General features: G+C 41.6%; 1 protein-coding gene across 1 annotated transcript; it reads right to left on the bottom strand.

The window, feature by feature from the left end:
- SGPP1 (sphingosine-1-phosphate phosphatase 1) lies at positions 1-25,535 on the bottom strand. The gene is made up of 3 exons (XM_020809793.3): positions 24,253-25,535; positions 10,038-10,127; positions 1-2,931 (listed from the first exon to the last, which is right to left on the bottom strand). The coding sequence occupies exons 1-3, from the start codon at positions 24,970-24,972 to the stop codon at positions 2,380-2,382; spliced, it is 1,362 nt and encodes a 453-aa protein (XP_020665452.3). The 5' UTR covers positions 24,973-25,535; the 3' UTR covers positions 1-2,379.
- Positions 25,536-26,783: the final 1,248 nt, after the last annotated feature.

Genomic DNA, 26,783 nt, shown 5'->3' with positions numbered 1-26,783 from the left:
ACATGGTCAAAACAAAATTAAAGCCATACGAGTATGATTCAGTATTTTACCTTGATTTACAAATAACTGAAATAAGACACTCTGATGATAAGTGTGTTACTGTAAAAGATTTTCCAGATACACAAGAACTCTGTTAATACATTAACCAATAGTGCTGTTTCTTTAAAGTTCAACTCAAATTTAGTTTCCACAATTGGATGTATAGCAAATATTTTTATGATGGAAAAGGGGTTGCAAGAGCAAACCTTCACCCTTAATCTCCCCTTGTCCACTTGACATTTGTGTAGCCTTTATTATCCATATATGAATACTTTTTTCAGAAGCTGTGGACAATGTGTTTTAGAGGTGGACTGAACAGGTGGACTGAACAGTTTTAGTAATGGAGCAGAAAAGTAAGTGAAGTGCACAGATCAGGGACTACAACTCCTGGATTCTTGCAGTAAACAGGACCACATAGGCTGAGTGATCCTGGGGGTCTAGTCGAAAAAAGCAACTACAGTACTGTGAGGTCTGTGTAAGAATATGAATGGATTGTTGCTTACTACTGCAATACTGCTTTCTTTTCCTCCTCCTACTCATCCATACTACAAATATACAAACACTGTTTCAGTATTTGCCATTATTTGTGTCAAACAAAGAAAGTCAGATTTCAAGAAGGGAATACGTTCCTGTATCTCATCACCCTTTTGAGACTCAAACACTGTACTTCAGGCTGGTCTATACAGATCCTTAGGACAACCCACACCACATCTATTGTGTCATCAGATCACCATAGTCTCTCCTTTTTCCCCCCAGCCAGAATCTTATCTACAAGGTACATCACATTTTGCCTTAGACACAATATCCAGCAATAATTTCCTCTGGTCATTCTAAATAATGTCTTCAAAGACAAAATGAAGCACTTGGCTTTGACAGAATGATACAGTGGTGCCTCGCTTAATGGCGTTAATTCGTTCCAGCGAAATCGCTGTAGAATGAAAACATCGTAAAGCAAAAATAAAAAAACCACTGAAACGCATTAAAACCTGGTTAATGTGTTCCAATGGGCTAAAAACTCACCATCCAGTGAAGATCCTCCATACGGCGGCCATTTTCAGTGCCTGTATAGCGAGGAATCCATCCCTAAGCACAGCGGGGAGCCATTTTGAGCACCCAGCAGCCATTTTGAAAATCCAACGATCAGCTGTTTTGATCGTCGTAATGCGAAGAATCGGTTCCCGAAAGAGGGAACCGATCATCGCGCAGCGAAACTCCCCCATTTAAAACATAGGTTTGCAGTTGCAATTGCGATCACAAAAACATCATCGTGAAGCATATTCGTCATAATGCAGGGTAATCGTTAAGCGGGGCACGACTGTACCTATATGTGGCTGGTCAACCTATTAATTTGGAGAGAAACAGTTCTCATTGCATTATATGCAGGTCTTATTGATGTTTCTTCTTATGCCAATATGGAAAAAAAGTAATTTGGACTTAATAACGTCATAGTTTGGATATGCAATTTTAGTACTCTCTCTTTTGGACACAGCACTTGTATATTATAAATTAAGATAAATCAGCAGAAAAATATGCTCTTCCAACAACAAACATTGCACTTAGAAATATCTACAAAAGTGAATTAAACAAGGTTCATGCCTTGTGAATCCCAAAATAAGCTTCAGCTCATTTTTTAATGTACAAGACGACAAATTATTTATTTTTAATGGTTATGCAACTAAGTTGCACTTTAAAATATCTGCCTAATTCAGTAAAAATTAAAAATAGTTCTGGGCTTTTATATACACATCACAGTATATGGTGCTTTAGCAACAAAAGGCACAGTTATCAAGCAAAAAAAAAAAAAATACAGTACCTGGATGTAAGTGATTTGTACTTGTAAATAAAAATTATTTAGAATATAGAAAAGCTTCTATAATACCCATAAGCCAGATCAGAAATTTGGTCCATTGTATCTTCCTTTTTTGCATCAAATATTTGAGAGTGCAAAGATACAAGAAAAACAAACTTTTCCTTTGTAGCAATCTGTGGTCCAAGGAATCAAATGGCCTAAACTGACAGAACTTTGGGGTCGGCTATAAACATATCTGTTTTAACATGTCCAAATAAAGAGAGGTACATTTATAGTCTGTGGCATCAACAGTATATATGCATACATACACGCACACAGTATACATTTTGTTACAACAGTAAGACTCAACATGGCATTTTCCTGAAGGTCTAGGTCTTTATCTTGGTATCAAAATTCTGAGCTCTCTTTACCTGCCATGTGTTACTTTCACAGAAGCAGTACAAGACCATACTTCTGCATTTCTCCAACAGTGTACCTTTTCTTATATATTAACCATCCACCACCCTTCCCACATAAGGAAAACACCTGCATCAAGACAGTCCCATTACATGAAAGAGGGCAGGAATCAAGAAAGCCAGTGAGAATCCAACCATCCCATAGGTAAAATAGCGATAAGGCAGTTCAACTTCCATGCGCTGCCGGGCTTGTTGAATATTACCACAAGGTACATTGAATATTTTACAGGCCAGTGGAATGGTGATTTTCTTCATGCCCGTTTTTACTAGTAACAGAAGCACCACTCCAATCAATAACCGCAGCATGGCTTTTCCGACGAGAGTCACAGTCAGGGAGGGTGTCACCAATGGAAACATCTCTGGTGGAAGATCTGGCATTAGGCCCAGCAGGTAGTTAACATGAGAGCCACATGCAACTCCAGCACCACAACCCAAGATTTGAGCTGTGTCCCCTCGGGATGTGCTCCAGGTATCTAGAGTGAAGGAGAAAATCCCCAAGGCAAGATGAAGACTGATGATAATAAGTGGTGCATACTTGCAGGTTACGTTGAACCTGTCAACTAGGTCCACAGCTGGAAGGAAGACAGCCAAGATGAGAACAGCATAAAAGAACCCAGCAATCACATCCTGTTACAAAACAGAGAAAGAAGATGAGAATAGTTTAGTACTATTTTAAGGATTATTACATATTTATGAGATAAATTAGGTATTTTTCAAACTCCCCTAACTCCGAGCCATCCTTTGTATGGCCAACATTTTAAAAATAAGATATACAAAAGGAAATTTTATCAGTGACCACACCCTATAAACAGGACCAATGTTGCTCTTTTGAACAGAAGATTCTGGGTGGTAGCAAGTAACTCCTCTGTTAAACTTCCTGCAAGTATCTCCTTTATAAAACTGCAAAAAATATGCTGATTTGCCAATGCAAATTGTAAGCAATTTCAAATGTGTATAAATAAAACATTTTTTTTGCTGTTTTACTTGTAGACACAGAAATAAATCTCTTAACCTTGAAGGTGCCACAATGCTTTTATTTTCATTTTTGCTGTTCATGCCGAAATAGAATAACAATGACTTTGTTGAAATCTCCAAAACAGAAAGACCCTAAAGTTAGCTGTAACTAATTTGGAAATGGAGGGACATCTGCCAAAGATTATTTTATGCTTATTTTCTCCTACAAAAAAATTCTCCCTCTAAATACCTAGATGTTCAAGCTCCAAGAACTAGTTCAGACTTTGGGGGAATTAACATATGATCAATTGATGGATACAGGAAGGATTAAATATCCTCCTGAATACTACAGTAGTTCCCTCAAATATGCTCCACACCTCCACACAATTCCCAAGGGAAAATCTGAGCAACAAATCAGATTATGTCTGTGTGCAGAAATCAGCCAGAAGAGGGATATGCTTGGGGATACTCCTCTATCCTGCTCTATCACCAGACACCCAAGTAGACTTACCATATTTTTCCATGTATAAGATGATAAAAAACGTAAAGGTAAAGGTTCCCCTTGACAATTTTTGTCCAGTCGTGTTCGACCCTAGGGGGCAGTGCTCATCCCCGTTTCCAAGCCATAGAGCCAGCGTTTGTCCAAAGACATCTTCCGTGGTCACATGGCCAGTGCAACTTAGACACAGAACGCTGTTACCTTCCCACTGAGATGGTCCCTATTTATCTACTTGCATTTGCATGCTTTCGAACCGCTAGGTTGGCGGGAGCTGGGACAAGTGACGGGAGCTCACTCCGTCGTGTGGATTCGATCTTACGACTGCTTCGTCTTCTGACCCTGCAGCACAGGCTTCTGTGGTTTAGCCCGCAGCGCCACCACGTCCCTTTTGTATAAGATGATACTTTTGTCTAAAATCTGTAGACTAAAAATTGAGGGTTGTCTTATACACGGAGGTAAGCTGAGGAGAGAACAGAAACAAGTGCAGGGGAAAGCAGGGATCAAAGCAGTCCTGCGGCACTTTGATCCCTGCTCTCTCCTCCACTTGCGAAGTCCCACGGGACTTAGCAAAAGGAGGGGGGAAAGCAATCCCACAGCTGCACAAGGGGGAAAGGGATCAAAGTGATTGTGGAGCCGCAGGATTACTTTGATCCTTTTTCTCCTCCACTTGCTAAGCCCCGCTTAGATTTCTTAATTTTGGGTTAGGAAAGTGTGGGTGTCTTATACATGAGGACATCTTATACACTGAAAAATATGGTACTGGCATGGAATGCCTGCCTGCATCATTTCAGTGGGTTGAACTTAATGGCCTTATAGGCCCCTTCCAACTTCACTATTCCATGCAGTGGTAACTTTTCATTTAAACTACTGCAATTACGTTGGCTTGGGCATTGGCTTGGGCATGTTGTGAGAATGGCTGACAGTAGGATTCCAAAAGATAGCCTGAATGGAGAGTTAATGCAGGGGAAGCACCCCAGAGGGAGACCACAGCTGTGACACAAGGATATCTGCAAGTGGGATATGAAGGCCTTAGGAATGAACCTCAACGGATAGGAAACCTTGACATCTAGCGTTCAGCCTGGAGGCAGGCAGTGCATCATGGCCTCTCCCATTTTGAAGAAACACTTCTCCAGCAGGCAGAGGCCAAGAGGCAGTCACGAAAGCAGCAAAATCAGGGAGCTAGACAGGGGACAGACTGTATTTGCCTTCAGTGTGGAAGGGATGGTCACTCTCGAATTGGCCTTCTCAGCCACACTAGACGTTGTTCCAAGACCTCTACTCAGAGCACGTTACCATAGTCTCTCGAGACTGAAGGATGCCTACTCAGACTGCAATGTGGTATATGTGGGCCTGTTCTTAAAGACAACATGGCTGTTAGTGGTACCTGGACTACACACAGAAAGACCTTCGAGAATCCATACAACACCAGTTCGAAAAGAATTGTACCAGCTGTCAATATTTTTTCCTTGCGTTCAGGCTGTTGAAAATAAGTATCCAAAACTTAAAACAGCTTGAATCTGACTACTTAAAGGAGTGATTCTCCCTCCATAGAACTTGCTGATCATTAGTTTCTCTTTTCTTTTTTGGTGGACGAACTACCCACCATGTCGCAACTACATTGACACAGAAGGCTATAGTACAAGGGGGTGCAGACTGCTTGGTGAGTCTTTGTTTGAAGAGATGGGACATAAGCTCTACTAGAGGAGGAGTTTCATACACCCCAAAAACAAACTGTCTGCATGCTGCTCAAGAATGCTTGGCTGGTAGGAACAACTATCACGCCAAGAAACTCTGAAAATAGCCTGATTAATATGGAATATTACTGCTGAAAGCTTGCAATCCACTTGATTTTTTTAGTTGTCCAAAAAAAAGTATTGCCTGCTTCTGTACAGCACTGTGGTTTTTTGAGGGGGACCCCACAGCCTGTAAATGATTTTTCCATGGACACGTGAAATGACTTTCTCAACGCTAGCACACTGGTGGGGGAATCTGTCTTCCCTTTGCTGTCCTGTCTGGCACACATATTGCCTTTATATTCAGTTCCAAGTTAAAAACTGCCTGTTTCCCCAGAGCTGTTAGGATCTATGAAGATGATAGCTCAATCTCTAATCCTTCAGTCTTCTTTTTTGCTTGTTTGTTTTAAACATTTTAATTAATTTATCCTTCCCCTACAGCTACTGATATAGATCAGGTTAGAAATATTTAAAAAAAGAAATAAACAGATAAACATTCTTATCCCTTGTCTTTTGCCATCAAACAATGGATGTTAAATATAAAAGCAAAAGTTTTAAAACTGGTTAAAGTCTCCATTATGGCTGAACTCAAGAGAGTGTGATTTATTATCTCAGCTCACTAACTGCATATAATTTAAACATGGGTTGGGCAGCTTTTTGTGTTAAAGGCCATATTCAGCCTCACAAAAGCAACCAGTGATTACATATCACCAATTACTGAAGAGCCAACACCAAAGTTGACACGGCCTTAATCATTCTCTTTTTCTCTCTCTCTCTCTCTCTCTCTCTCTCTCTCTCCTGCAGCCAAAGAGCATGCCATCTGGCACATTAATTCATGTATCTTGCACTTCTTAAGTTACAAACAGGCCAGATGAAGTTTAACGATCATTTCACAAAGTGGCAGGGACTATGGTTAGTCTAAATCCAGAAGCAGATGCTTGCTTGCTAGCTGGCTTGTTTGTTTATACCCCACCTTTCTCCTTGAAAAGGACCCAATGCAGACTACGACTTTGAAAGACAATATTTAAAGTTGAAAACAGTGATTATACAACGGTGGTTAATAACATTAAAGCACAATATTTAAAGCTAAGAACAATGAGACATTAAAAGGCAATACAGTGGTGCCTCGCTTAACAAGTGCAACGTATAGCGATGTTTCCGTATAGCGATCCCTTTTTCGGGATCGCTATACGGAAACATACCCGATCTTCGCAATGGGGAAAACCCGCATTGCGAAGATCGGGTATTGCGGCGGCCATTTTGGAGCCGCCGAACAGCTGATCGGCGGTTCCAAAATGGCCGCCGGAAGCCCGGAAATGGCTGCCGGCAGCCGTTTTCGCGCCCTGCCCTCACTTAGCGAAGGCGCGAAAATGGCTGCCGGCACCTGGAATCCTCGCTGAACAGGTAAGTAACGAAGGTATTGGAACGCATTAATACCTTTCCCCTACCCGTTTAGCGATGATTCCGTATAGCGAGGGTTAATCTGGAACGGATTAACCTCGCTATACGGGGCACCACTGTATTAAAGCCTATGACCTCCTCTTCACAACGAAGGGGAAAGTACCTGAAGTGCCACCAGGCTCATTTACCCTATACATTGGTGCCCCACTTAATGATTACCCCATTTAATGACGAAATCACTTCACAACAATGTTTTTGTGATATTTCAAAGGGCTTTTTTCGCTTCCCGACGATCGGTTCCCTGCTTCGGGAATCGATTTTTCGCTTAACGACAATCTCTACAGCTGATCGTCGGGTCTTCAAAATGGCCGCCCGCTGTGCAAAATAGCTCCCCGCTATTTTGGGACGGATTCCTCACATTACAGGCACCAGAAAATGGCCACCCTATGGAGGATCTTTGCTGGACGCAGAGGTATTTCACCCACTGGAACGCACTGAGCGGTTTTCAATGTGTTTCGATGGGCTTTTTACTTTCGCTTGACGACTATTTCATTCTACAGCGATTTCGCTAGAACGGATTAACGTTGTCAAGCGAGGCTCCACTGTACTAAACTGTGACTTGATAACTGAATCAGCTCATTGGGTAATGCTGTGTTTAGTAGCTAGACGGAGGTCCTGAGAGTGGGTGGCCCCACCATCAGCGGTCTGGGAAACTTTCTCACATTTGGGGGGGGTGACTCTTACCCAAAAGAGTGAGGTTCGCAGCTTGGGGATCCACCTGGACCCGGCGCTCACCATGGAAACTCAGGTGGCGTCAGTGGTCCATACCGCCATTTTTCATCTTTGGCGGATAGCCCAGCTGTGTCCCTATCTTGAAGTTGGGGCGTTCACTACCTTGGTACATGCGCTCATAATCTCAAGATTAGACCACTGTAATGCGCTCTACATGGGGCTACCTTTGAGGCTGATGCAGAAACTCCAAATCAGTGGTTCTTAACGTGGGCGATAATGCCCCCCAGGGGGCGATTTCATTTTTCAGGGGGGCGGTAGAATGAAAAGGGGCAGCGTGGGGGTGCTGGAGCAGAAGGGGGCAGTAGGGGGGCGCTGGAGCAAGCCAAACCTGTGAAGATGGCTGCAGCCTTTTTACACTGTGCATGAATATATATTTTCCTCCAATTTTAATTTAGTTTCAGACTTTTTGTCTTGAAATTTTTAGTTCCTGCATTTGTTTTTATGCCCTTTTTATATTTCTTTTTGCGTCTTAAAATTCACTTGCAACTAAATCATTACATGTTACTTTTTGGGGGGGCATTTCATTTTCTTGGAATTTAATTTTGTTTTCAGGGGTCATTGGATTTAAGTGTCACAAATAAATAAATAAATAAATAAATAAATAAATAAATAAATAAATAAATAAATAAATAAATAAATAAGATATCATCGCCGCGGGGAGGGGGGGCGATGATAACTTCCTCAATGGCTCAAGGGGGCGTTTCTTTCAAAAAGGTTAAGAACCACTGCTCCAAATGGTGCAAAATATGGCGGCCAGACTCCTTAGCGGAGTGAGAAAATATCATATCTCTCCCATTCTGGCCATGTTGCATTGGCTGCCCATTCGGTTCCACATTGACTTCAAAGTTCTAATGCTCACATACAAAGCCCTAAACCAGGGGTGTCCAACCTTTCACCTTCCCTGGGCAACATTAGAAGATGAAAGTTTGGTTTGGGCCGCACATAAATTTGGTTTGGGCCGCATGGGGGGCAGCCCTAGCCATCATCCACAGCCCCGCTCCAAGTGCGCTTACCGGCAGCTGCAATCTCAGACAGCAGAGGCTGCCAGCTTCAACTCCGGTGGCATTATGGGGCCCGGAGGGGGTCCACCTATTGACGGGGATGGCACAATGCAGTCACACAGCCCCCCTCTCCCCTCCCCTCCCACTCCTTCCTTCCCTCTCCCCCCCCCCCCCCGTTGTGACGTGCCCCAGCCGCATTCTGGCCGCAAGTCCGGCAGTGTAACTTGAAACTTTGGAATTTCTTTAAAAATAAAAAATTGCACTGGGCCGCATTATGAGCCGACCTGGGCCACATGCGGCCCTCGGGCTGCAGGTTGGACAAGCCTGCCCTAAACGGTTTAGGGCCCCGATACTTGGCAAAACGCCTACTCCCACCAAAATCTACCCGTATCATCTGATCTAGTCAGGAGGTGAGGCTAAGGAGCCTGACACCGAGGGAGGTCTGGAAGGAAAAAACAAGAAACCGGGCCTTCTCGGCGATTGCTCATTGCCTCTGGAATAATCTTCCTCCTGAAATCCGTGTAGCCCCCTTGCTGGGCATTTTTAAAAGCCAATTGAAAACCTGACTGTTTAGGCAGGCCTTCCTTCCAGTTACTATCTGATTTATTTTTTCTTATTTTTTCCATCTTGAATAATTTGATTATTGATGTTTTTAACGTTGTTATCTTTTATAATGTTTTATTATATATGTTGGAAGCCGCCCAGAGTAGTCAACTGACTAGATGGGCGGGGTATCAATCAATCAATCAATCAATCAATCAATCAATCAACCAATCAATCAATCAATCAATCAATCAATAGTCTGTCTGAAGCATCAGTCTGAGAAGAAAACAGAGGTTACAGATGAAGGATTTCTGCATCATAAAGTGGCCTGCTACCAACTCCAACGGCCATTCTTTTCCCCTGCCTTTTGGCATTCTTTTAGAGTAGCCGCTCAGAGTGGTATAGTTGTATCAGATGGGCGGGATATAAATCAAATAAATAAATAAATAAATAAATAAATAAATAAATAAATAAATAAATAAATAAATAAATAAATAAATAAATAAATAAATAAATAAATAAATAAATAAATAAATAAATAAGAGTATTCAGTATCTCCACTGCAGATCGTTATTTTAAGGAGCACGTTTAGGATACAACAGAACTGACATAACTGGATTTAATAATGGCACTTATATTTCAACATTTCAGTATGTCACACCAGAAGTTTAGTGTCTGAAGTGAATCTGGATCCACAGATAAGATATACCCATTCACAAAATTTAGATTATAAAAAACGCATTAAGTTCCAAATGCAATGGACAAGAACACTAGTTGTGTGTAAAAGAATATACATAACATATTTCTTACCAGGATTGAATGCATTCCCATATATATTCGACTACAGCAAACCAGAGAACACCAGCAGACAATAAGAATCAGACCATATATCAACGGATACTAGGGAGGTGAAAAAAGAGAAAGAATGCACATTTTTACTGGTAGAACATTTTCACACATTTATTTTACATCTTTAAGTTCTGTCATTATAGCTTCAAGGCAGTTTACAAGAAAATTAAAATGTCATAAATAATATGTCAACAATACTCAAGGCATTAGATACTTTATAAGTAAAATAATAAAGATAACAAAAAGAACAGATAGGACTGATATTAGATTAAAAGGTCACAATGAATATGAACCTCATAGGTTGGTAAACAAAGGGGGGAAAAACCAGAAGCACCAAATCATAATAAAATGATGCCAAATGGTGTTAAATCCAATGAAGAAATTTGCAGCCTTCCTGGTATCTAAAAGAGGGCATTAGCCAAACACCTCTAGGGAGATAATTGTCAAACAATCTGCAAGTCACAAAGGGGAATCTTTCTCGTAACAGTAGAGCATCAGTACTGGGTAAGATTCGGAAGCAATGTCTGACTTAGAAATCAAAAAACCAAAAGTTCAATACAACTATAATGCCTACATGGTGACCGTAGTGATTTACATATAGACATATTATGCCTGTTGTGTATACTTCTTGGACGTTTTATTTGTTATTTCAACTTTCTTACCAAGCCCTGAAATTTTTCAGGAAAAAAAAACAGGACAAAATGTTTTTCTATGTTTAACACTTACTGGGTACAGACATCTCAGAACACAAGAGATTTCTCAGCTTATTTAACATCATAGTGCACTAATGAAGAGGGCAGTAAAAACATCAATATTAATGGAAGAGTTGACCATACAATCAGGCAGCATGAGTGCTAATATTTTAGTAGCGCTCACTGTAAAGCTAGTATGAAAAGAGAATATGAATCCACACCATACACTGATGTTAAAATAATAATAAAACAACTGTGGAGCCATTTCTCACATTAAAAAGAGCTATCCCATGTTGGCCATCAAGTATGTATACAATATGATATACTACATGATATCTGCAGTGATGTTGAATACAATTCTGTCACACACCTTTTACCCTAAGAATCGAAGATCTCAGCAGGTCTAGGGTCCATTTTTCTGATTGGTCAGCAGCCCAAGGGCTGTATTCCAAAGGGGGAAAGATACAGATGAAGGAAGTGGGCAAAGGCTAATTTGATATATACATATATATATATTTAAAAAAATTAAAAATGAATGAAATGGTTATGAACTGTGAACATTGTTGCAGTGGTTTTTGGTCACCTAAAAAAGGGTTTAACTTAAAAACCTTGTGTTTTAGAACATTTTTAAAGTATGAAATATGGAGGTCCGAGAGTAATAGGAACTAAAGCATGACAAAATTGCCCTCACATCCTCTACAGGGCACATTATTTCCTAAGCAATTTACCCCTCAAAAATGATATTTTAAAAATCTGGGAGCATGGGGGAGCTGTAGGGCTAATGAGCTGAGGGGAGGAAAATAGCCACAGGGGTTGCATGGGATCCACCCTTGCTTTACATGGGTAGTCATATCTTCGTATCTTTTGTGCCCACTCAAGAACATAGCTAAAGAAACCAAACGTCCTTCCTTTATATTTGGTAGTATAAATTTCATTATGCTGTCAAAATGCACTGGCTACTACAGTATTTGATAGCATTAACAAGAAATGGCTTTTAAGAAACCAATAATTAATTGTTTTGAACTAGACAAAGAAATGTTTAAAGATTCATAGATTCTGACTGAATTTTGAGGTAGTCAAGGCAAAGAAGAGATAAAATCTCAAGATAAAGAAAATGGATTTCATTTTATAAACAAGGTCACTGTGGTAATTAAATCTTTTGCAGTCTTGTTAAACAGCCAAACCAGCTGCTATTTTCAAAATCTTTGTAGGTACTGTTAAGTTACTGCATCTAAACAAGGGCTCTTCTTTGAATCTTTCCAGTTTTTTGTTCTTCTCTGTCTGTCACTTTCTTGTTATTAATGTCAGGATAAGAGCAATTTCACAACAGAAGTATTACAGGAGCCAAGGCTCTCCTTCATTGGACATCTTCATGTAGGACATTCAAAGGTTATCTAGTTCTAGACTTCCTACATTAAACAGGGAATTAGTGTGTTTTTCCGAAAATAAGACAGGGTCTTATATTAATTTTTGCTCCAAAAAAAACATTAGAGCTTATTTTCAGGGGATGTTTAATTTTTTTCATGCACAACAATCTACATTTATTTAAATATAGCCGTGTCATCTTCTTCTGCTTGCTGCCTGAGGGTGGAGGGCAGGGTTTCACTTAACTGGGGCTTATTTTGGGTGTAGGGCTTATATTACAGGCATCCTGAAAAATCATACTAGGGTTTATTTTCAGGTTAGGTCTTATTTTGGGGCAACAGCGTAGGTGACCTTTAAGGGCACCTCCAACTTTATGACTGTATCCCAGCAGCCTTCTTCCCTCAGCGGCCAACTAGACGCCTTTGGGAAAGCCACAATTCAGACATCAGGAGAAAGGCCTTATGCTACTGGTTTATGTTCCCTGGCAAGAGATATTCAGAGGCAAGCTACAGGTAACATACAATCATCATGTTACCACTGGCAGGCTTGCATTCCATTAATCTATCTATTCCTTCTACAGTCTTGTAAGGCAGGGGTCCCCAACCTTTTTTCACCCCACGGACCGGCTGGGGAAGGCAGGGCACCCCGTGCTTGTGCGCATGCGCAAACAGCGGTGCTGCACTTGTGCAGGCGCATTCGTGCACACATGCAAACTGCGACGCGACACTCACATGGGCACGGGCATGCTCATGTGCACATACAAGTGGCGGTGTGGCACACACATGGGCACGCTGAAGCATGTACGCATGCGCAAATCAGCTGTGTGGGGGTGAGTGTGTGCGGGGGGGGCGGGAGGTCTGTCTCTGTGGCCCGGTCCGGCTCAGACTGCGAACCAGGGGTTGGGAACCTCTGCTGTAAGGTACTGGTTGCTACCTTGCCCTGTTGGGGCAAGTTCTACAGTATAAGCCTGTGACTACATGGTCAAATACCACAGGATTTGCTCTGCTTATAAAACTGGTGACTTCAAAGTACATACTATTTTTACTGACTGCATGATGCAAAGGCTGGTTCAAATCAGTTCAGCCTTTTTTGCTCCCAAGCCAGCTCTTCTTCTCCGCTGCTGGGGTATGGGGTGGGGCTTGTACTTTTTCAAACTGGAACTGTTTGAATTGGCTTTTTTCCCATGTGGTTATTTATGATACATTCTTGTAAAGATGGGGGTAGTGTGTGTCTGTAGATGGTTTCAGTGACACAGGAAGTTGGAGTGTGATGTTCAGGACTGGAAGAAGATGCTCCCGCATTCATTCCTCTCCCAATTGTCCTCCAAATTTTTACATTCTTTAAGAAACGTACTTGTACATATATGACACTAGATCTAGATTAACACTAGATCACCCTACCATCTTACTACTGGTTCCTCATTATTATTTCACATATTTATACCCCATAAAAGGATCAGCCGGGGCGGGACCAGAGGAAGGAAGGAAAGACAGGGGACTGTGAGCTGGATTGCAAACTGCACTGCATCCAGTATGAACAGTGAACTCCTGGATCAATTTGCAGCCCCTGCATGATCACTGACTGCGATTTCAAATGTAATACAAGCTGTGAATCAAATCAGTGCAGTCCCACCCTATGAGATGTGTGAAGAAGTACCTCCTTTTTCTTCTGTCAATCAGCATTTTTCTACATCCCCTGTATGTGCTATTCTCAGATGCTAGTCCACACCACCCTGCTGCTAGACTCTAATACTATTCCTTAATTATTTTTTTAGGGACTCCTTTTTCCTTCATTACCTGCACACCCATCCCTGTTACTATCCCCTCCAACTGGTCTCCAGTGACAACATATGGGGAAACCTGGTCAATCTTATTTTATTAGCATGGATTGCTTTTATTTGTGCCTCATGCCACAAAAAAGTAGTAGTTAGCAGCAATGTACATACTTTTACCAAACAGGAAGCACAAAGAATTCAGACAAAAATCCTCACCACAGATTCACAGCTTTGAGAAAAGACTTCTAGACTGTGCATAGCACACTGTACATTTATCACATTAAATTTATTAGCTGGAAATATTCCAAGGCAACCTAAAACCAAATAATAACATTCTGTTTGGATTGCTACAATATTTAGAGTCTGAGGAAGTGGCTTTTACTCAATGAAAGTTCATATGGAAATAGATGTGTTAGTCCTTAAGATTCCACAAAATTTAGTCCTGTACTTTTTTTCTTTTTGCCAGTTCCCCTCCCCAATTAATTTTGTCAGCATCCAATAGCTTAGATATAGGGCTATCTTTGAAAACAAGATGGAAATTTAAATTACAGTTGTGCCTCGACTTACGAACTTAATCTGTTCCGGAAGATGGCTGTAACTCGAAACGGTTGTAAGTTGAAGCACCATTTCCCATAGGAATGCATTGAAATGCAATTAATCTGTTCCGGCGGAAGAAAAAAATCACCACCACCACCCCCAAAAAACAATGCAAGGCCCATTGGAAATGCAATTAATCCGTTCTGGTGAAGGGGGGGGGAGAAAAGCAAGCAAACCGTGCAAGACCCATAGGAAAGGCAAAAAAAGGAAAGCAGAAAGCAAGCAAACCATGCAAGACCCTTCGGAAATGCAAAAAAAGCAAAGCAGAAAGCAAGCAAACCCTGCAAGACCCATCGGAAATGGGGGAAAAACCCAAAAAGCAAACAAACTCCCCAAGACCCATCAGAAATGGGGGGGGGAACCAAAAAGCAAACAAACCCCCCAAGACCCATCAGAAATGGGGGGAAAACAAAAAGCACAAACAAACCCCGCAAGACCCATCACAGCATAGAAACATAATCCCACCACCCAGCCCAAAACCATACTGAAAAACGCAACCAGAACAATTTTTAAAAAGCAGAAAGCAGCACCTTACCTTACCAGGCAATCCGAAGCCTCCTCCGATCCCACTCACACTAACCGTTGGGGCGAAAGAGCTACAAAGCAGCAGCCTCTTCGCCACCAATGGTTAGCAATTTGGATTCCCCGCCTTTTTCCCCTGCCTATTTCTGGTTGTAACTCAAAGCTCCGGCCACAAGTCGAAGCAAATTTTCGCGGCTGGACCTGGTCGTAACTCGAAATGGTTGTAAGTCGGGATGTTCATAAGTCGAGGCACCTCTGTATTCCAAAACAGGGCAGCTAGACCACTAACTGGAACTGGCCAAAATGACTGTATCACAGCATTAGTTTTCCTATTTGGGAGGATCATTTACTGAACCAAATTCAGTGTGCAAAATGTAATCTTTAAATTCCAAAAGATCTTAAGGCCAGGTTACCTGAAGAAATGTCTCTTCTTATAGCCACCTACTAGGTCATTACTCTAAGCTCTTCTTTCTAAACAAGGTGTGGTGAAATAAAGCATCCTTTCTCTATAATCTTATGTAGTGGCACCCCTTCTGTGTAATGCTGACTTCAGAGAGGTTCGCTTGGCTCCTTTGCCTTTTCAGCAACATTGTTGTGAGTTTTACTTATACACTCTTTTATTCTGGTTTTATTATATGCTGTCTTTAGTCCTTTTTTCACTGTTTGCCAAAATGTAGATACAGATAGAAATCAAGCTGTTGTATACCACACAGAGAACTTCAGTTACAAGGCATTTCCAATGTGAATAGGTAAAACAAAAAAATGACTCAGAGCATTTCTAACCACAGGCTAACAATAACCCTCAGAATTAAACAAAATGTCTGTGTCTGTCAGTCTTTCTACACCCAAATGGCATACACAGAAAGACAAAACTCTACAACATGTACATTCTGGCACTGTACTTGGAAATTAACCTCATTGTGTCCAGTTGAACAACTCTCCACTGAGTGCACACAACTGCAAGACTATCAATGTCAGCAAGACCAGAAGAGCAGTTTTAAAATGTTTTTAAATCCCAGGGGCAGCAATTAGAGGAGTCTTGTGTTCTTTGTTTTGTTGTAAAATGGTCAAATCAAGCAATCTGTACTTATGATTATATGCAATAGGTCTGTTTTACCTAACCACATGTAAGGAAAGTAGTCTCAAATTGTTCCAAACAATTTAGAAACGGTTTTCACAATGCCTATAACGGGTGGCAAAACATAGGGCAAAGTCCAAGCTTTTAAAAAGACCTTTGGAACTGCTGCATGGTTTAGGTAGTGGTTTAGTTATCTGGCTATGGAGCCAGAGGTTGGGAGTTTGATTCCCCTCTGTGCCTCCTTGACAGGGGATAGACTCAATGATCCATACGGTCCCCTTTAGCTCTGTAGTTCTAAGATGATAATGATAATTAGCATTATTAAGTGTTCAGATTTATCACATTATAAAGAAATGTCTTGTTGTTACAATATCCCAGAATGCTGGTCTGCACAAGATAAAGCTCCCTTCTAAAGCTGAAAATATACTCTAGCTGGTAGACACAAGACAGCCAGGATTTCCTTCGCTTCCTTTACCATAAAATGTCTGATAATTCCTCAAAACTGCAGCTTGAGCTTATTTCTTGTCTTGAAATCTGGTTAAGGGAAAAATGAATTAAGGATTGGAGGAAAGACATTTCAACATTGCTGAAAAAGCTGCTAAAATCAATGTGTATGTTGTCTAATAAAGATAAGGAAGAGAACAGCCCCAGGTGTTTTAATGTATAAAAAGAAGTTACATACCATTAGTTACTTCTTTTCCTGTTTAATGTTTTGAGACATTGCATTCAACCACTTCACCAAACCGAGACAGTATTTGTTTTCATACTAGTACTCTGATCAAAAGCATCTTAATTTTCAAATTTTGATCAGCAAGCTCTGTGTGTCTGCTGATCCCAAATTCTTCACTCGCTCTAGCCATGTCCTTGCCACCTGATACAGCCAGCTATGTATCTGCAAGAGACTGTCAACAATAGACTCCATTATTGGATGATAATCACCCAAAAATATTAGGATAAAAGTATCCTAGACACAGAAGCCGCACATAATCAGTCTCTACAATAAAACAAGAAACTTCCACACTCCACTATCTATAGTTGTAGACACAGGGTAAGATCCAGATCTATCTGCTTGATTTTGGATCCCTCCTCCTGTTCCATTCTGCAAGGATCTCCAATCCTCTCTGCAGCACAGAAGACAGGCTGAAAATCACTTTTGTAAGCAGATGGCACCAGCAGGGAGGCATGCTGTTTCTACCTTTCTTTGCACATGTCTACATCTAATAACCTATCACCCATGTATGCAAGCTACTTATCAACTACAGGAACGAATATGCATGTTCTGGAAAATCTGTATTTCCATACAGCATTAAATAACAAATAACATGTGTATTCTTGGTAAGTTGGTAGAATTCGCATCCTGTTTCAGCACGTTCCCACAGTTTTCCAGACAAACAGGGAAAGTAAGTATCCTGAAATCCATTCAACTCTTCTGCTTTGCAGCTTCTTGCACAAAAGAAAATAGCTCTCAAATGCACCACATAGGTTAAAACTTCATTTATGCCAGCAACAGATTACTCATATGAGTGCTTTGCCAAGAAAATAACTATCCAAGGGTGCCCTATTTCTTTTCCCTATCAGGGTGGATTGCTTATGTTCTTTTGACCTGGTATGTACATTAACCCAAGTTCTATACTTGGTGTCAAGCTAAATTCTCTGTGATTACCTGGTAAGACTACAAGACAAGGAAATTTTTAATAGGCAATTCACATTTTTGGGTATTGGCCTAGACAGAAAAGTAGTTACCCATGTACCTGGCTACTAAGCCAGTAAATGAAAGAAAGGGAGCATTCTCTATCAACTGGACTGAAAGCCATGTGTATGTAGACTTGTAGCCACCAACTCCTTTAATCGTATCAAACCAAGACTTATCAGGCTACTTTTGATTTAAATCAAACTGATCTAAATCACTAGTCAGTAAGACTCAATTTAAAGCATGGTTTTCAACATGATCATTCATTCTTACTAGTTGTTATAGCCTTAATATTTACAGTCTAAATTACTTTTCAGATTAGTTTTAAAGTTCTTTACTATTTGGTATAGATATTTATGAAATCATCATCCAGCTTAATAGGTTAATAACTCACATACCTTTTCTGCTGTATTTTGTTGGAAGGCCAAGAATAACCATTAACACATAAATACTAAACAAGGAGAATCTCTTCTTCCTGACAGTACTGATAAGATCCCAGAGATGGGCAAGCTCCAGAGGTCTGAAAGTCATACTTCAACATCCCAGACCTTGGACGGTCACACTTACCCCCATAACCACAAACATCCCCCAAATATTTTTCTAGAAAGGCTATTTTCCCCTGAAAAAGCCTCCTCATGACATCCCTTCTCCCTCTCTTTCACTGTGTGCTGCGCTGCCAAGTTAGAATCAACTTACAGTGACCATACTATGGCTTTCAAAATAGGATATGTAAGGGGTGGTTCTACAAGTGTCCCCTCCGACTAAGTTTCCATGACTGAATAGGGATTTGGACCCAGGTGTCCTTAGTCCTAGTCTGTCAATTCTATCCACTACACACTGAGTGTCTCCACATGACTTTTAGTAGCGCCCATTTTTTTAAAGTGCACAATTCTTTGAGAAGATGGAAAGGCCCCAAAATAGCAAAAAAATTTCTATGCCCCCTAGAAAGCACAAGGAGCCTTTTCAGCATAATTTTGTTTTAAATTTTTTTGTAGTCCAGACCCCACCCCCAGGTGTGGGGAGATGCATTTTGGTGCCTAGGAAGTCACATGTAGCCCCTGGGCCATACTTTTCCCACTTCAGCCTGCAGAAAGGACTGGCGACAACTTTCACCGGAATCCTAACATGAGTAATACTTTCATTCCGATTAGACTGCATATACTTTTTTTCTAAAATTAAATGAAAGACTTTCTGATTTCAGTAGAAGAAACTCAAGTACAGTTAACACTAGCTGGGCTGTTGCCAGTATTTTAGAAGGTACACCAAGAATAAAAGAAAACTACAAAGGCTCTGTCTAACAAAAGAGACAGACACAGTGACCTAGGAAACTTTGCAGCCAAGGCTTTTCATTCCACAAAACAATGAGTAGAAAAACTGAACTCAATTTCTAAATACATTTGGGTAAATCAAACATATGTTTGATAACTGCTTTTAAAACCCAGACTTGCCACCATTTTGCCTTTTCTTCCTCTTCAGTCACTTCTTTAAACTCTTAACTTAAAGCCATGAAACTCACTGAATGACATTGGGCCAGGAATGCTCTCTTAGCCTGAAAACCTCATAGGGTTATTGTAAAGATAACATGGTTTGCTGGTGGGATCACATACCATGCAAATCGAGAGGCCTTGGGCAGCCTAAATGCTCTCAGAGCACCACCAGAAGGAGGGCCTGCATTTAAGCAAACCTTGGGAGGGTTACATTTAGTCAGAACTGATTTAATGGCCCATTAGTAGTAGCAGTACAGAACAAAACATTACTGAGCATCTCTTCAAGATAATATTTCTATTATGGCAATTATACAACTGTACATATCTATTTTTCACATCCATGTCACAATCATCCCCATGCCAGTTTTCTACTTACAGATCCCTATCTATATATGCCAACACTTGAATTTTGTAACTCAGGCACAAGTGTGTTGCAATCTGCATACATATACTGGATAAACAAGTGAAAAACAGCTACAGGCCAGCAAAAAAAAGCTTAAAACTGAATGTACAGCACAATTTTATGTGTGTATATTCAAATGTAAGCCATATTATATCCAATGAGACTTAGTCTGATGAATATCATCACAGGACCACAGTCTTAATTACTGGTATTTATTTTTTTTAACTCAGGTATATGTGAAATCAGTATCACAGTCTGTAGAAACTGAAATACTTAACCAGTATGTTGTTGCTTGGCAGCACTCACAGTGTCTTGAATATGAAAGCTCAGGGGAAAAGACTCTAATTATAAATGTTTTCATTGGGCCCATGATTGAAGTGTATTTCCTCCTTCTTCAAATCTGTAAGAGTTTCTGTTTCCACCCAGTAAACCTCTCAGTGTTTGGGAAACTCCCTCTTTTGTTTTTTATTACATCCTCTTGCAAATTTATGGTTTATATCTTGATGGGATGAATTTGCAAAAAAGAACTGCTCTTCTTTCTACACTGAATTAGTGCCAACAGAACAATGATTTCAGGACTATTTATAAGGAAACAATTCATCTCAAATGCTTTAAACCCAAGGTCAGATTTAAAAAAAACTGCACAGCAAGAGTAAAGTCCAAGTGTTTTAAACTTTACTGTACTAAATGTCCACAACAGAAACACATGTATTATTTATTTGACCTGTAGTGTAAACATGTAATAATCTAAATAATCTGAAAGGATATATCTGGAGAATTCTAAATCAGTGTATAACCAGGTCAAAGGCTATCTACAGCTGAATGTAATTTAGGATGAACCCTCTGATTCTCCTATCTCCAGATACTAATACACATCAAAACTTTTAAAATTAAAATAAACTATATTTGACACAAAATACTACATTGTTTTCTAGAGACAAAATTAGAAAACTAATGTTACAAAAAGAAACAAGAACAGTACTTACAGTATTTGGACACAAAGACTGATATCAGTGACAGAAAGATCATAGAATCATAGAAAAGTGAAGTTGGAAGGGGCCTACAAGGCCATCAAGTCCAACCTCCTGCTCAATGCAGGAATACAATCAAAGCATATCTGCTAGGTGATTATCCAAGTTTTTCTTGAATGCCTCGTGTTGGAGCATTCAGCAAGGTAACTGGTTCCACTGCCGTACTGCTCTAACAGTTAGGAAGTTGTTCCTGAGATTCAACTGAAATCTGGCTTCCTTTAACTTGAAACCATTGTTGCCTGTCCGGCGCTATGGGATGACTGAGAATAGATCTTGCCCCTCCTCTGTATGACAGCCTTTCAAATATTTGAAAAATGTTATATTACCTATACCATCCTTATTGGTTTGTCATTTTCCGTCTTATCTCATTCAAAAATTCATCAGTTGAGGCTATGGGCCTCAATTCCTTTTTAAACCACAGCTTCTCCACCAGTCCTTCACAGTAGTTTAGTTACTCTCATTTACCCCTTTTCTAGCATAGCTTGAAATCTGTAGGTAGCACTCAACATTCACTGAAAACACAGCTGGGTAGGATTCCACTGATTATATTATCACAGACTAATACAGATGTATTTCAGCAGCCCTCTTACACATAATTTCATCTGGCAAAGAAGATAAAATTATAACTAAGGGGATGGCACACTGTAAGAGATCTTAATGCCCTCAAGTCCACCTTAACTCAATATTTCAGTCCGGGTAACTTTAAAGTGTGTAAGAGACATAATCAAAACTTCTTCTCTCCAATTCAAATCCTCCTTATTCTAGACAACAAATACAACATCTCAGATTATTTCATACATTTTAAGCAGAAGCACCATACTGTAACTGGCATTAAAAATTAATTAACCCAAAAGATTACAAATGGGCCTGCTACACAGATGGCAGAATGGATAGACAAATGCTTTTAACTTTTGTCAACAAACACAGAGACTTGGCTACACAGGAGTTTATTCTGCAGCTTACATGATGTTTCTTGTTAGAGTGTTCCCAATGGGAAACAACCTATCCTATGTTGGTCTAGGGTTGGCACCTGTTTATTTAGAACAGCGGTGTCCAAACTTTTCAGTATGAGGGCAAAGACAGCTGGAGTGGGGGAATCACTTAGATCAGGCTTAATTCCTCTTCCTATCCCCATGTGGGCATAGAAAAAGGAGGGAAGGGGCACCTTTGGGTCGCTTGGGTCACCCTTCCCTCCTCTTCCTATGCCCAGGCAGAGATAGGAAGAGGAGCAAAGCTTGACAGAAGTGATGTCCCACCCCTGCTGTGGGAGAGGGCGGACCCAAGCGATTCCCCCACCCCGCTGTTGCAAAGACAGCAGGGGTGGGGGATTGCTTGGGTCCCCCTTCCATTATAGTCCTATGCCTGGGCTAGATAAAAAGGCAAGGTGGGCCAGATGTGGCCTGGGGGGCGTAGTTTGAAGACCCCTGATTTAGAATGATTAGGGCTTGTCCAAATGAACTTAGTTTTCTTGCTGTCCCATTGCCTAGACTACTCCAGTGCAGGGTTGGAGGAGAATGTTGTTTCTACACACTAGTAGCAATGTGTAGAGGAGGGTTTTGTTTGTCTGTGTCTGTGAATGGCACCCTCTGTCCTAGTTGGAACAACATAATGTTTTAATTTAATTTTTTATTTAAATAGTACTTTTCCACTATTGCACTTCTTCACTTAAGTGCTATGCCATTTACCAAAAAATAAATAAATAAAAAGAAGGTGACTTTGGTACTCTGTATTTCTCTTTTGTATGCACAAAATCCCAGCATCAATACTTACCTGTAAGCAAACAGAAATTATGGCTGATGGATAATGCAAAAGAGAAGGCAGGAGGCGGGGAGTGAGAAGGAGAGGAGCACATTGTAAGCAAACAGATCCATCTAATGTCAACATGTGGTTGGCTAGAGTGGTTCTCAAACTGAGGTCCCCAGATGTTCTTGGATAGCATTTCCCAGAAGCTTTCACCACTGGCTATACTGGCCAGGATTTCTGGGAGCTACAGTCCAAGAACATCTAGGAGTCCAAGTTTGAGAACCACTGGGCTAGATCACAACCACAAAGGTTGAAAGAGCAATTTCTATGTGGATGGAAGGAATTACCTAATCAAGTCCCACAGTTGCAAAGTGACTCAGACTAGATTGCTTCCTGTTGCTAATGCAGCCATACCTACATTCTGAAGAATTGATCTTTACAATATATTTTCATTATATTCAGCTGTTGGTGGCCAACTTTTCATATTGTCTTTAATAACAGGATATGGGCAATGATGGTAAGATTGTGAAGAAGTGTTCAGATACACTGAAATTAATAGTAAGCTATGTTCTCTGATCCTGTTATCATCTGGGGGTTTCTTTTTAATTATTGTGTATGTTTTATGTCTGAAAGTATATTGTTGATTTAGTGGGTTGATACATTATTGTTTCTTGGCTTGTTATAAACCGCTGAGAGTAGTACATTGCACTAAGTCAGCAGTATATAAATGCATCAAATTTATTAAGATTAGGTTACCAGGAGATATTGTACAGGAAAAGTCAATCGATCTAAAATGAAGGGAAATGAGTTGGAAAAAAATAGTGAGGGTTTCACAGAAGAAGACTATAGAAGTCCAAGACTATAAATACAGTATTAATTTGCAGCGTGGGGGTAGAGGCCACTTTAGTCTATTGCAGCAAAAACAAGAATCTTTAAGTTCTGCAACAGTAATGTAAAAGTGACCTAATTCCTATCCATGACCTCCAGCTGGCACATTCCTGAGTAGACCACCACCAGCAGATGATTACAGAAGACATGCAATTATTTTACGGAACCACAGCATGAAAAGGAACAAGAAAATGGAGTGAAATGTGATATAATAAATTCTAGGGAAATCCATACACAAAAACAGGCTTCTGATTGTACAGATGATGTTAAGTCTGTATGTGGACTGGTATCATCACATCTACCTAAAGATGCTTATCCAGACATTACTGAACTGTTTAGTTTTATCTTTTGATGGAGATACAAATAGGAATCATCTCATCTAGGACCACCAACTATTGCATTTGTTGAACTGGATACAGATTGAGCTGGATCATAGCCAAAACTGTATATGCAATGTGTGAAAACATACACACTTTAATTGGAAGTATAAGCTACAAAACTCACAGAGGTGCGAAGCTCCACTTGAATACAATAAGAATATAGGGCTATATTATTAAATGCCTAATTACTGTGGGAATTCCTCAAACTTCCAACAAGGGGGATAGATAACAATTTCATATGTACAGTTTTATTTTCAAATCCTTGGGTACCCTATTCATCACCTGGTTTTCAGACTAACTCTCATAAAACTTAACCTGTGCCAGAGATTAGATGCTCACACTGTACAAACGAAATCACAATCAGAACAGAGAAATTTAAAGAACACTAATGACAGACAGATATCCCCTCTCCCCCAATGTTCATGCATGTTCAAAAAACACAGAAATGATAGAAAGGATAGAAATAAAATATATCAGATAAATAATAATTTTAATAATCATATCAAGAAAAAAGCAACGACCTTACCTGCCACTGTCCATAACTGAACAAAACTAGTGCCATGGGAATGGCTGTGCCTGACATAGCATGGGTAGAGGGCATGCTGTATTCAGAGTTATAGAAAATCTCCAGCTTGACCACCGGTGGGGACGCAGGCCTTGGCCAACGGATAACATCCTTGGTACACTGGCCCAGGTACATGACCCAAACCCAAATGATGATGAGCCTCCTGCCCAGCCAAGCATTCAGATTCCAGATGCAGAAGGGGAAAAAGAGGATATAAAAGAGTTCATTGCCCAGTTCTGTGCCGAAGCTGAACAGGTAATAAAGGAGGGGGCTGCGGATGGAGAACTCCTGACAGATAGTTTCTCCTGTCAGAGAGTTGCGACGAGGCTGTCTTTTGGCAGCCCAATTCTGCCTCTTTTCTTTCTTCTGGGCCTCTTGCTGGGATTCCCCCCCACAGGCTTCCCCAGAGAGCAACCCATTCTTCATGCCATTCATGTTCCAACCGTTGCCCTGCTCGTCCCCCTTTAAGGTGCTGGGGCACCGGTGTCGATCGGCCCCTTCGCCCTCCGTTTGGGCTGCCGGGCAGCTCCCGTTGGCCAGCTGGGCCTGCGACTCCTCCATCCTAGCCAAGGCGGCAGATCCTTTCCAGTCCGGGGAGACTTCCACACCGCACAGCTGCTGGAAACGAGCCACTTTCTCTGGATCCTGCAGGTAAGTGATCAGGCGACGGGCGAGAGCCATAATGCCCAAGAGCTCCTGCCAGGAGAGGAGTCGAGACCAGTAGTTTCCAAAATCAGGGACTGACCTGAGTGCCCCACTCAGGAAGAGATTTTGCAGAACTTCGGTGCAATTTTCACTTCTGCTTTGCGGTGAGGAAAATAGGAGAAGTGCAGACGCAACGACGCCTCCACCACTTCTGGCGTGGGGGAAACGAAGTGGGGAGCCTGACTTTAAAAGGGGGGGGGCTTAGGATTCTGTTTCACCACTTGGCTTGAGCGGAATCTGGATGCCTCCACTCCCCTAGAAAAGAGGAGGCAGGAAGAGAGGAGGGGATCAATGGGGAGGAGGTGGGGGGGGACGTCAGCAACACTATGGGGCTGGGAAGTGGGGAGGGGGAGGTTGGAAAGAGAGATTAAGCAGGTTATATGACTTGGAGGGCCGACCTATGGGGGGGACCTGAGGGGCCGCAATCGGGCTAGGATGTGGGGCAGGGAAGGGAGGGGTTTTTAACCAGGGACGTTGGGGAGGGGGAGGGAAGAGAAGCGAATGGAGGCGAAAGAGAAAGAACGGCCCCCAGATTGGGGTGCGCCGTGGAAGGGGGGTGGGAAGAGAGAGGGCGAGCAAGCGGCGGTTAAACCGCTGCTTGTGAGGAGGTCGAGGAGGGACGGGGTTTACCTCAGGCGGCGGGAGGAGGAGAGGAAGGTGAGGCGCGTCAGCCTTAAAGGGGTATTTTTTTAAAAGAGCGGGTGATATGAAGCCGGGGAGAGGAGGGAGCCGCAAAGGGCAAAAAAAAAAAAAAAAAAAAAAGGCGGCGCTCTGGCTGCGAGGTCTGGGATTCTCCTGACCAGGATCCTCTCAAGTCTCCCTCAGCCTTTCTGCTGGCCCGCCTAAGGCCCGCCTCCTGCTGCTGCCCCCGCTGCCTCTCTTTCACCCGACGGCAACGCGCACGCGCGGTTATCCCTAGTCCGGGTGGACGGAGGCGGAGGGGAGGGGTAGAGGGCAAGAGCCAACGCTCGGTGCGCGCGCCAAAGAGTGGGGGCGCGAGCCGCCCAGGGAGGAGGGGAGGGGAGGGGAGAGGGGGGTCTGCGCTTGACTGTTGCGCAAGCGCAGACCGCTTCGAGTGGGCCTCTTTGGCTTGAAGCGGAGCTCGGTTGAGGAAGGATCGAGAGCTTGTGTGCTGGTGTGTTGTACACCACACGGGCTCTCAGTACAGTATTTAATTTTTTTAAATCGATGTTACATATTATTACGAGTTTTGTCGGTGTCAGTATTCCTCACCCACCATTTTGTAATCCACGTTGGGCTCCTGAATTGGGGAAGAGGGATGAAATGGGATGAAAGAATATCAAATAAGTGTTATGAGTGGCAACTCATTAGATCACAGGTACCAGGCATTCCTTTCTTAAGAACTTAGGAGAAAACTGCTGTTTCGGACTACAGCTCCCAGAATCCCCCACTCTGCATGCTGGGAGTTGTAGTCCAAAACATAATTCCTCCCCCGTTCTGGAAAAAGATATTAATGCATCCCATAGTGAAGGCTGTATATTTCTGAGGGTCAGTTGGATAAGCAACTGAAGCAGAAAAGGGCTGAGGTGATCCTGCCCCAATTAAGAGTTTCTCAAGGACATCTGGCTGGTCATTGTATAAACAGAACAATGGATCCGGTGGGCCTTTGGCTTGGTTTAGCAAGGACTCATCTTGTGCTTTTAATCCCGTGATCTGTAAATCCCATGACTTGACTTCTGCCTTTTCTTTCTCCCAGAATTTTCAGTGAAGCTTGAAATACCAAGATAAAGTTGCATAATCAGCACCGCATAAATGGGAGCAAGGTG

Source organism: Pogona vitticeps, chromosome 1, assembly GCF_051106095.1.
Source record: "Pogona vitticeps strain Pit_001003342236 chromosome 1, PviZW2.1, whole genome shotgun sequence".
Lineage (NCBI taxonomy): Eukaryota > Metazoa > Chordata > Lepidosauria > Squamata > Agamidae > Pogona > Pogona vitticeps.
Note: the sequence above shows the minus strand (reverse complement) of the source record. Positions and strands in the feature narration are given on the sequence as shown.

Excerpts from the sequence above, each read along its gene's own strand:
- SGPP1 (XM_020809793.3), bottom strand. The coding sequence starts at position 24,972 with ATGGCTCTCGCCCGTCGCCTGATCACTTACCTGCAGGATCCAGAGAAA. Across the intron at positions 10,128-24,252 it reads TCAGTTATGGACAGTGGCAG|TATCCGTTGATATATGGTCT; the intron begins GTAAGGTCGTTG and ends TCACCTCCCTAG. Across the intron at positions 2,932-10,037 it reads TGGGAATGCATTCAATCCTG|GATGTGATTGCTGGGTTCTT; the intron begins GTAAGAAATATG and ends GTTTTGTAACAG.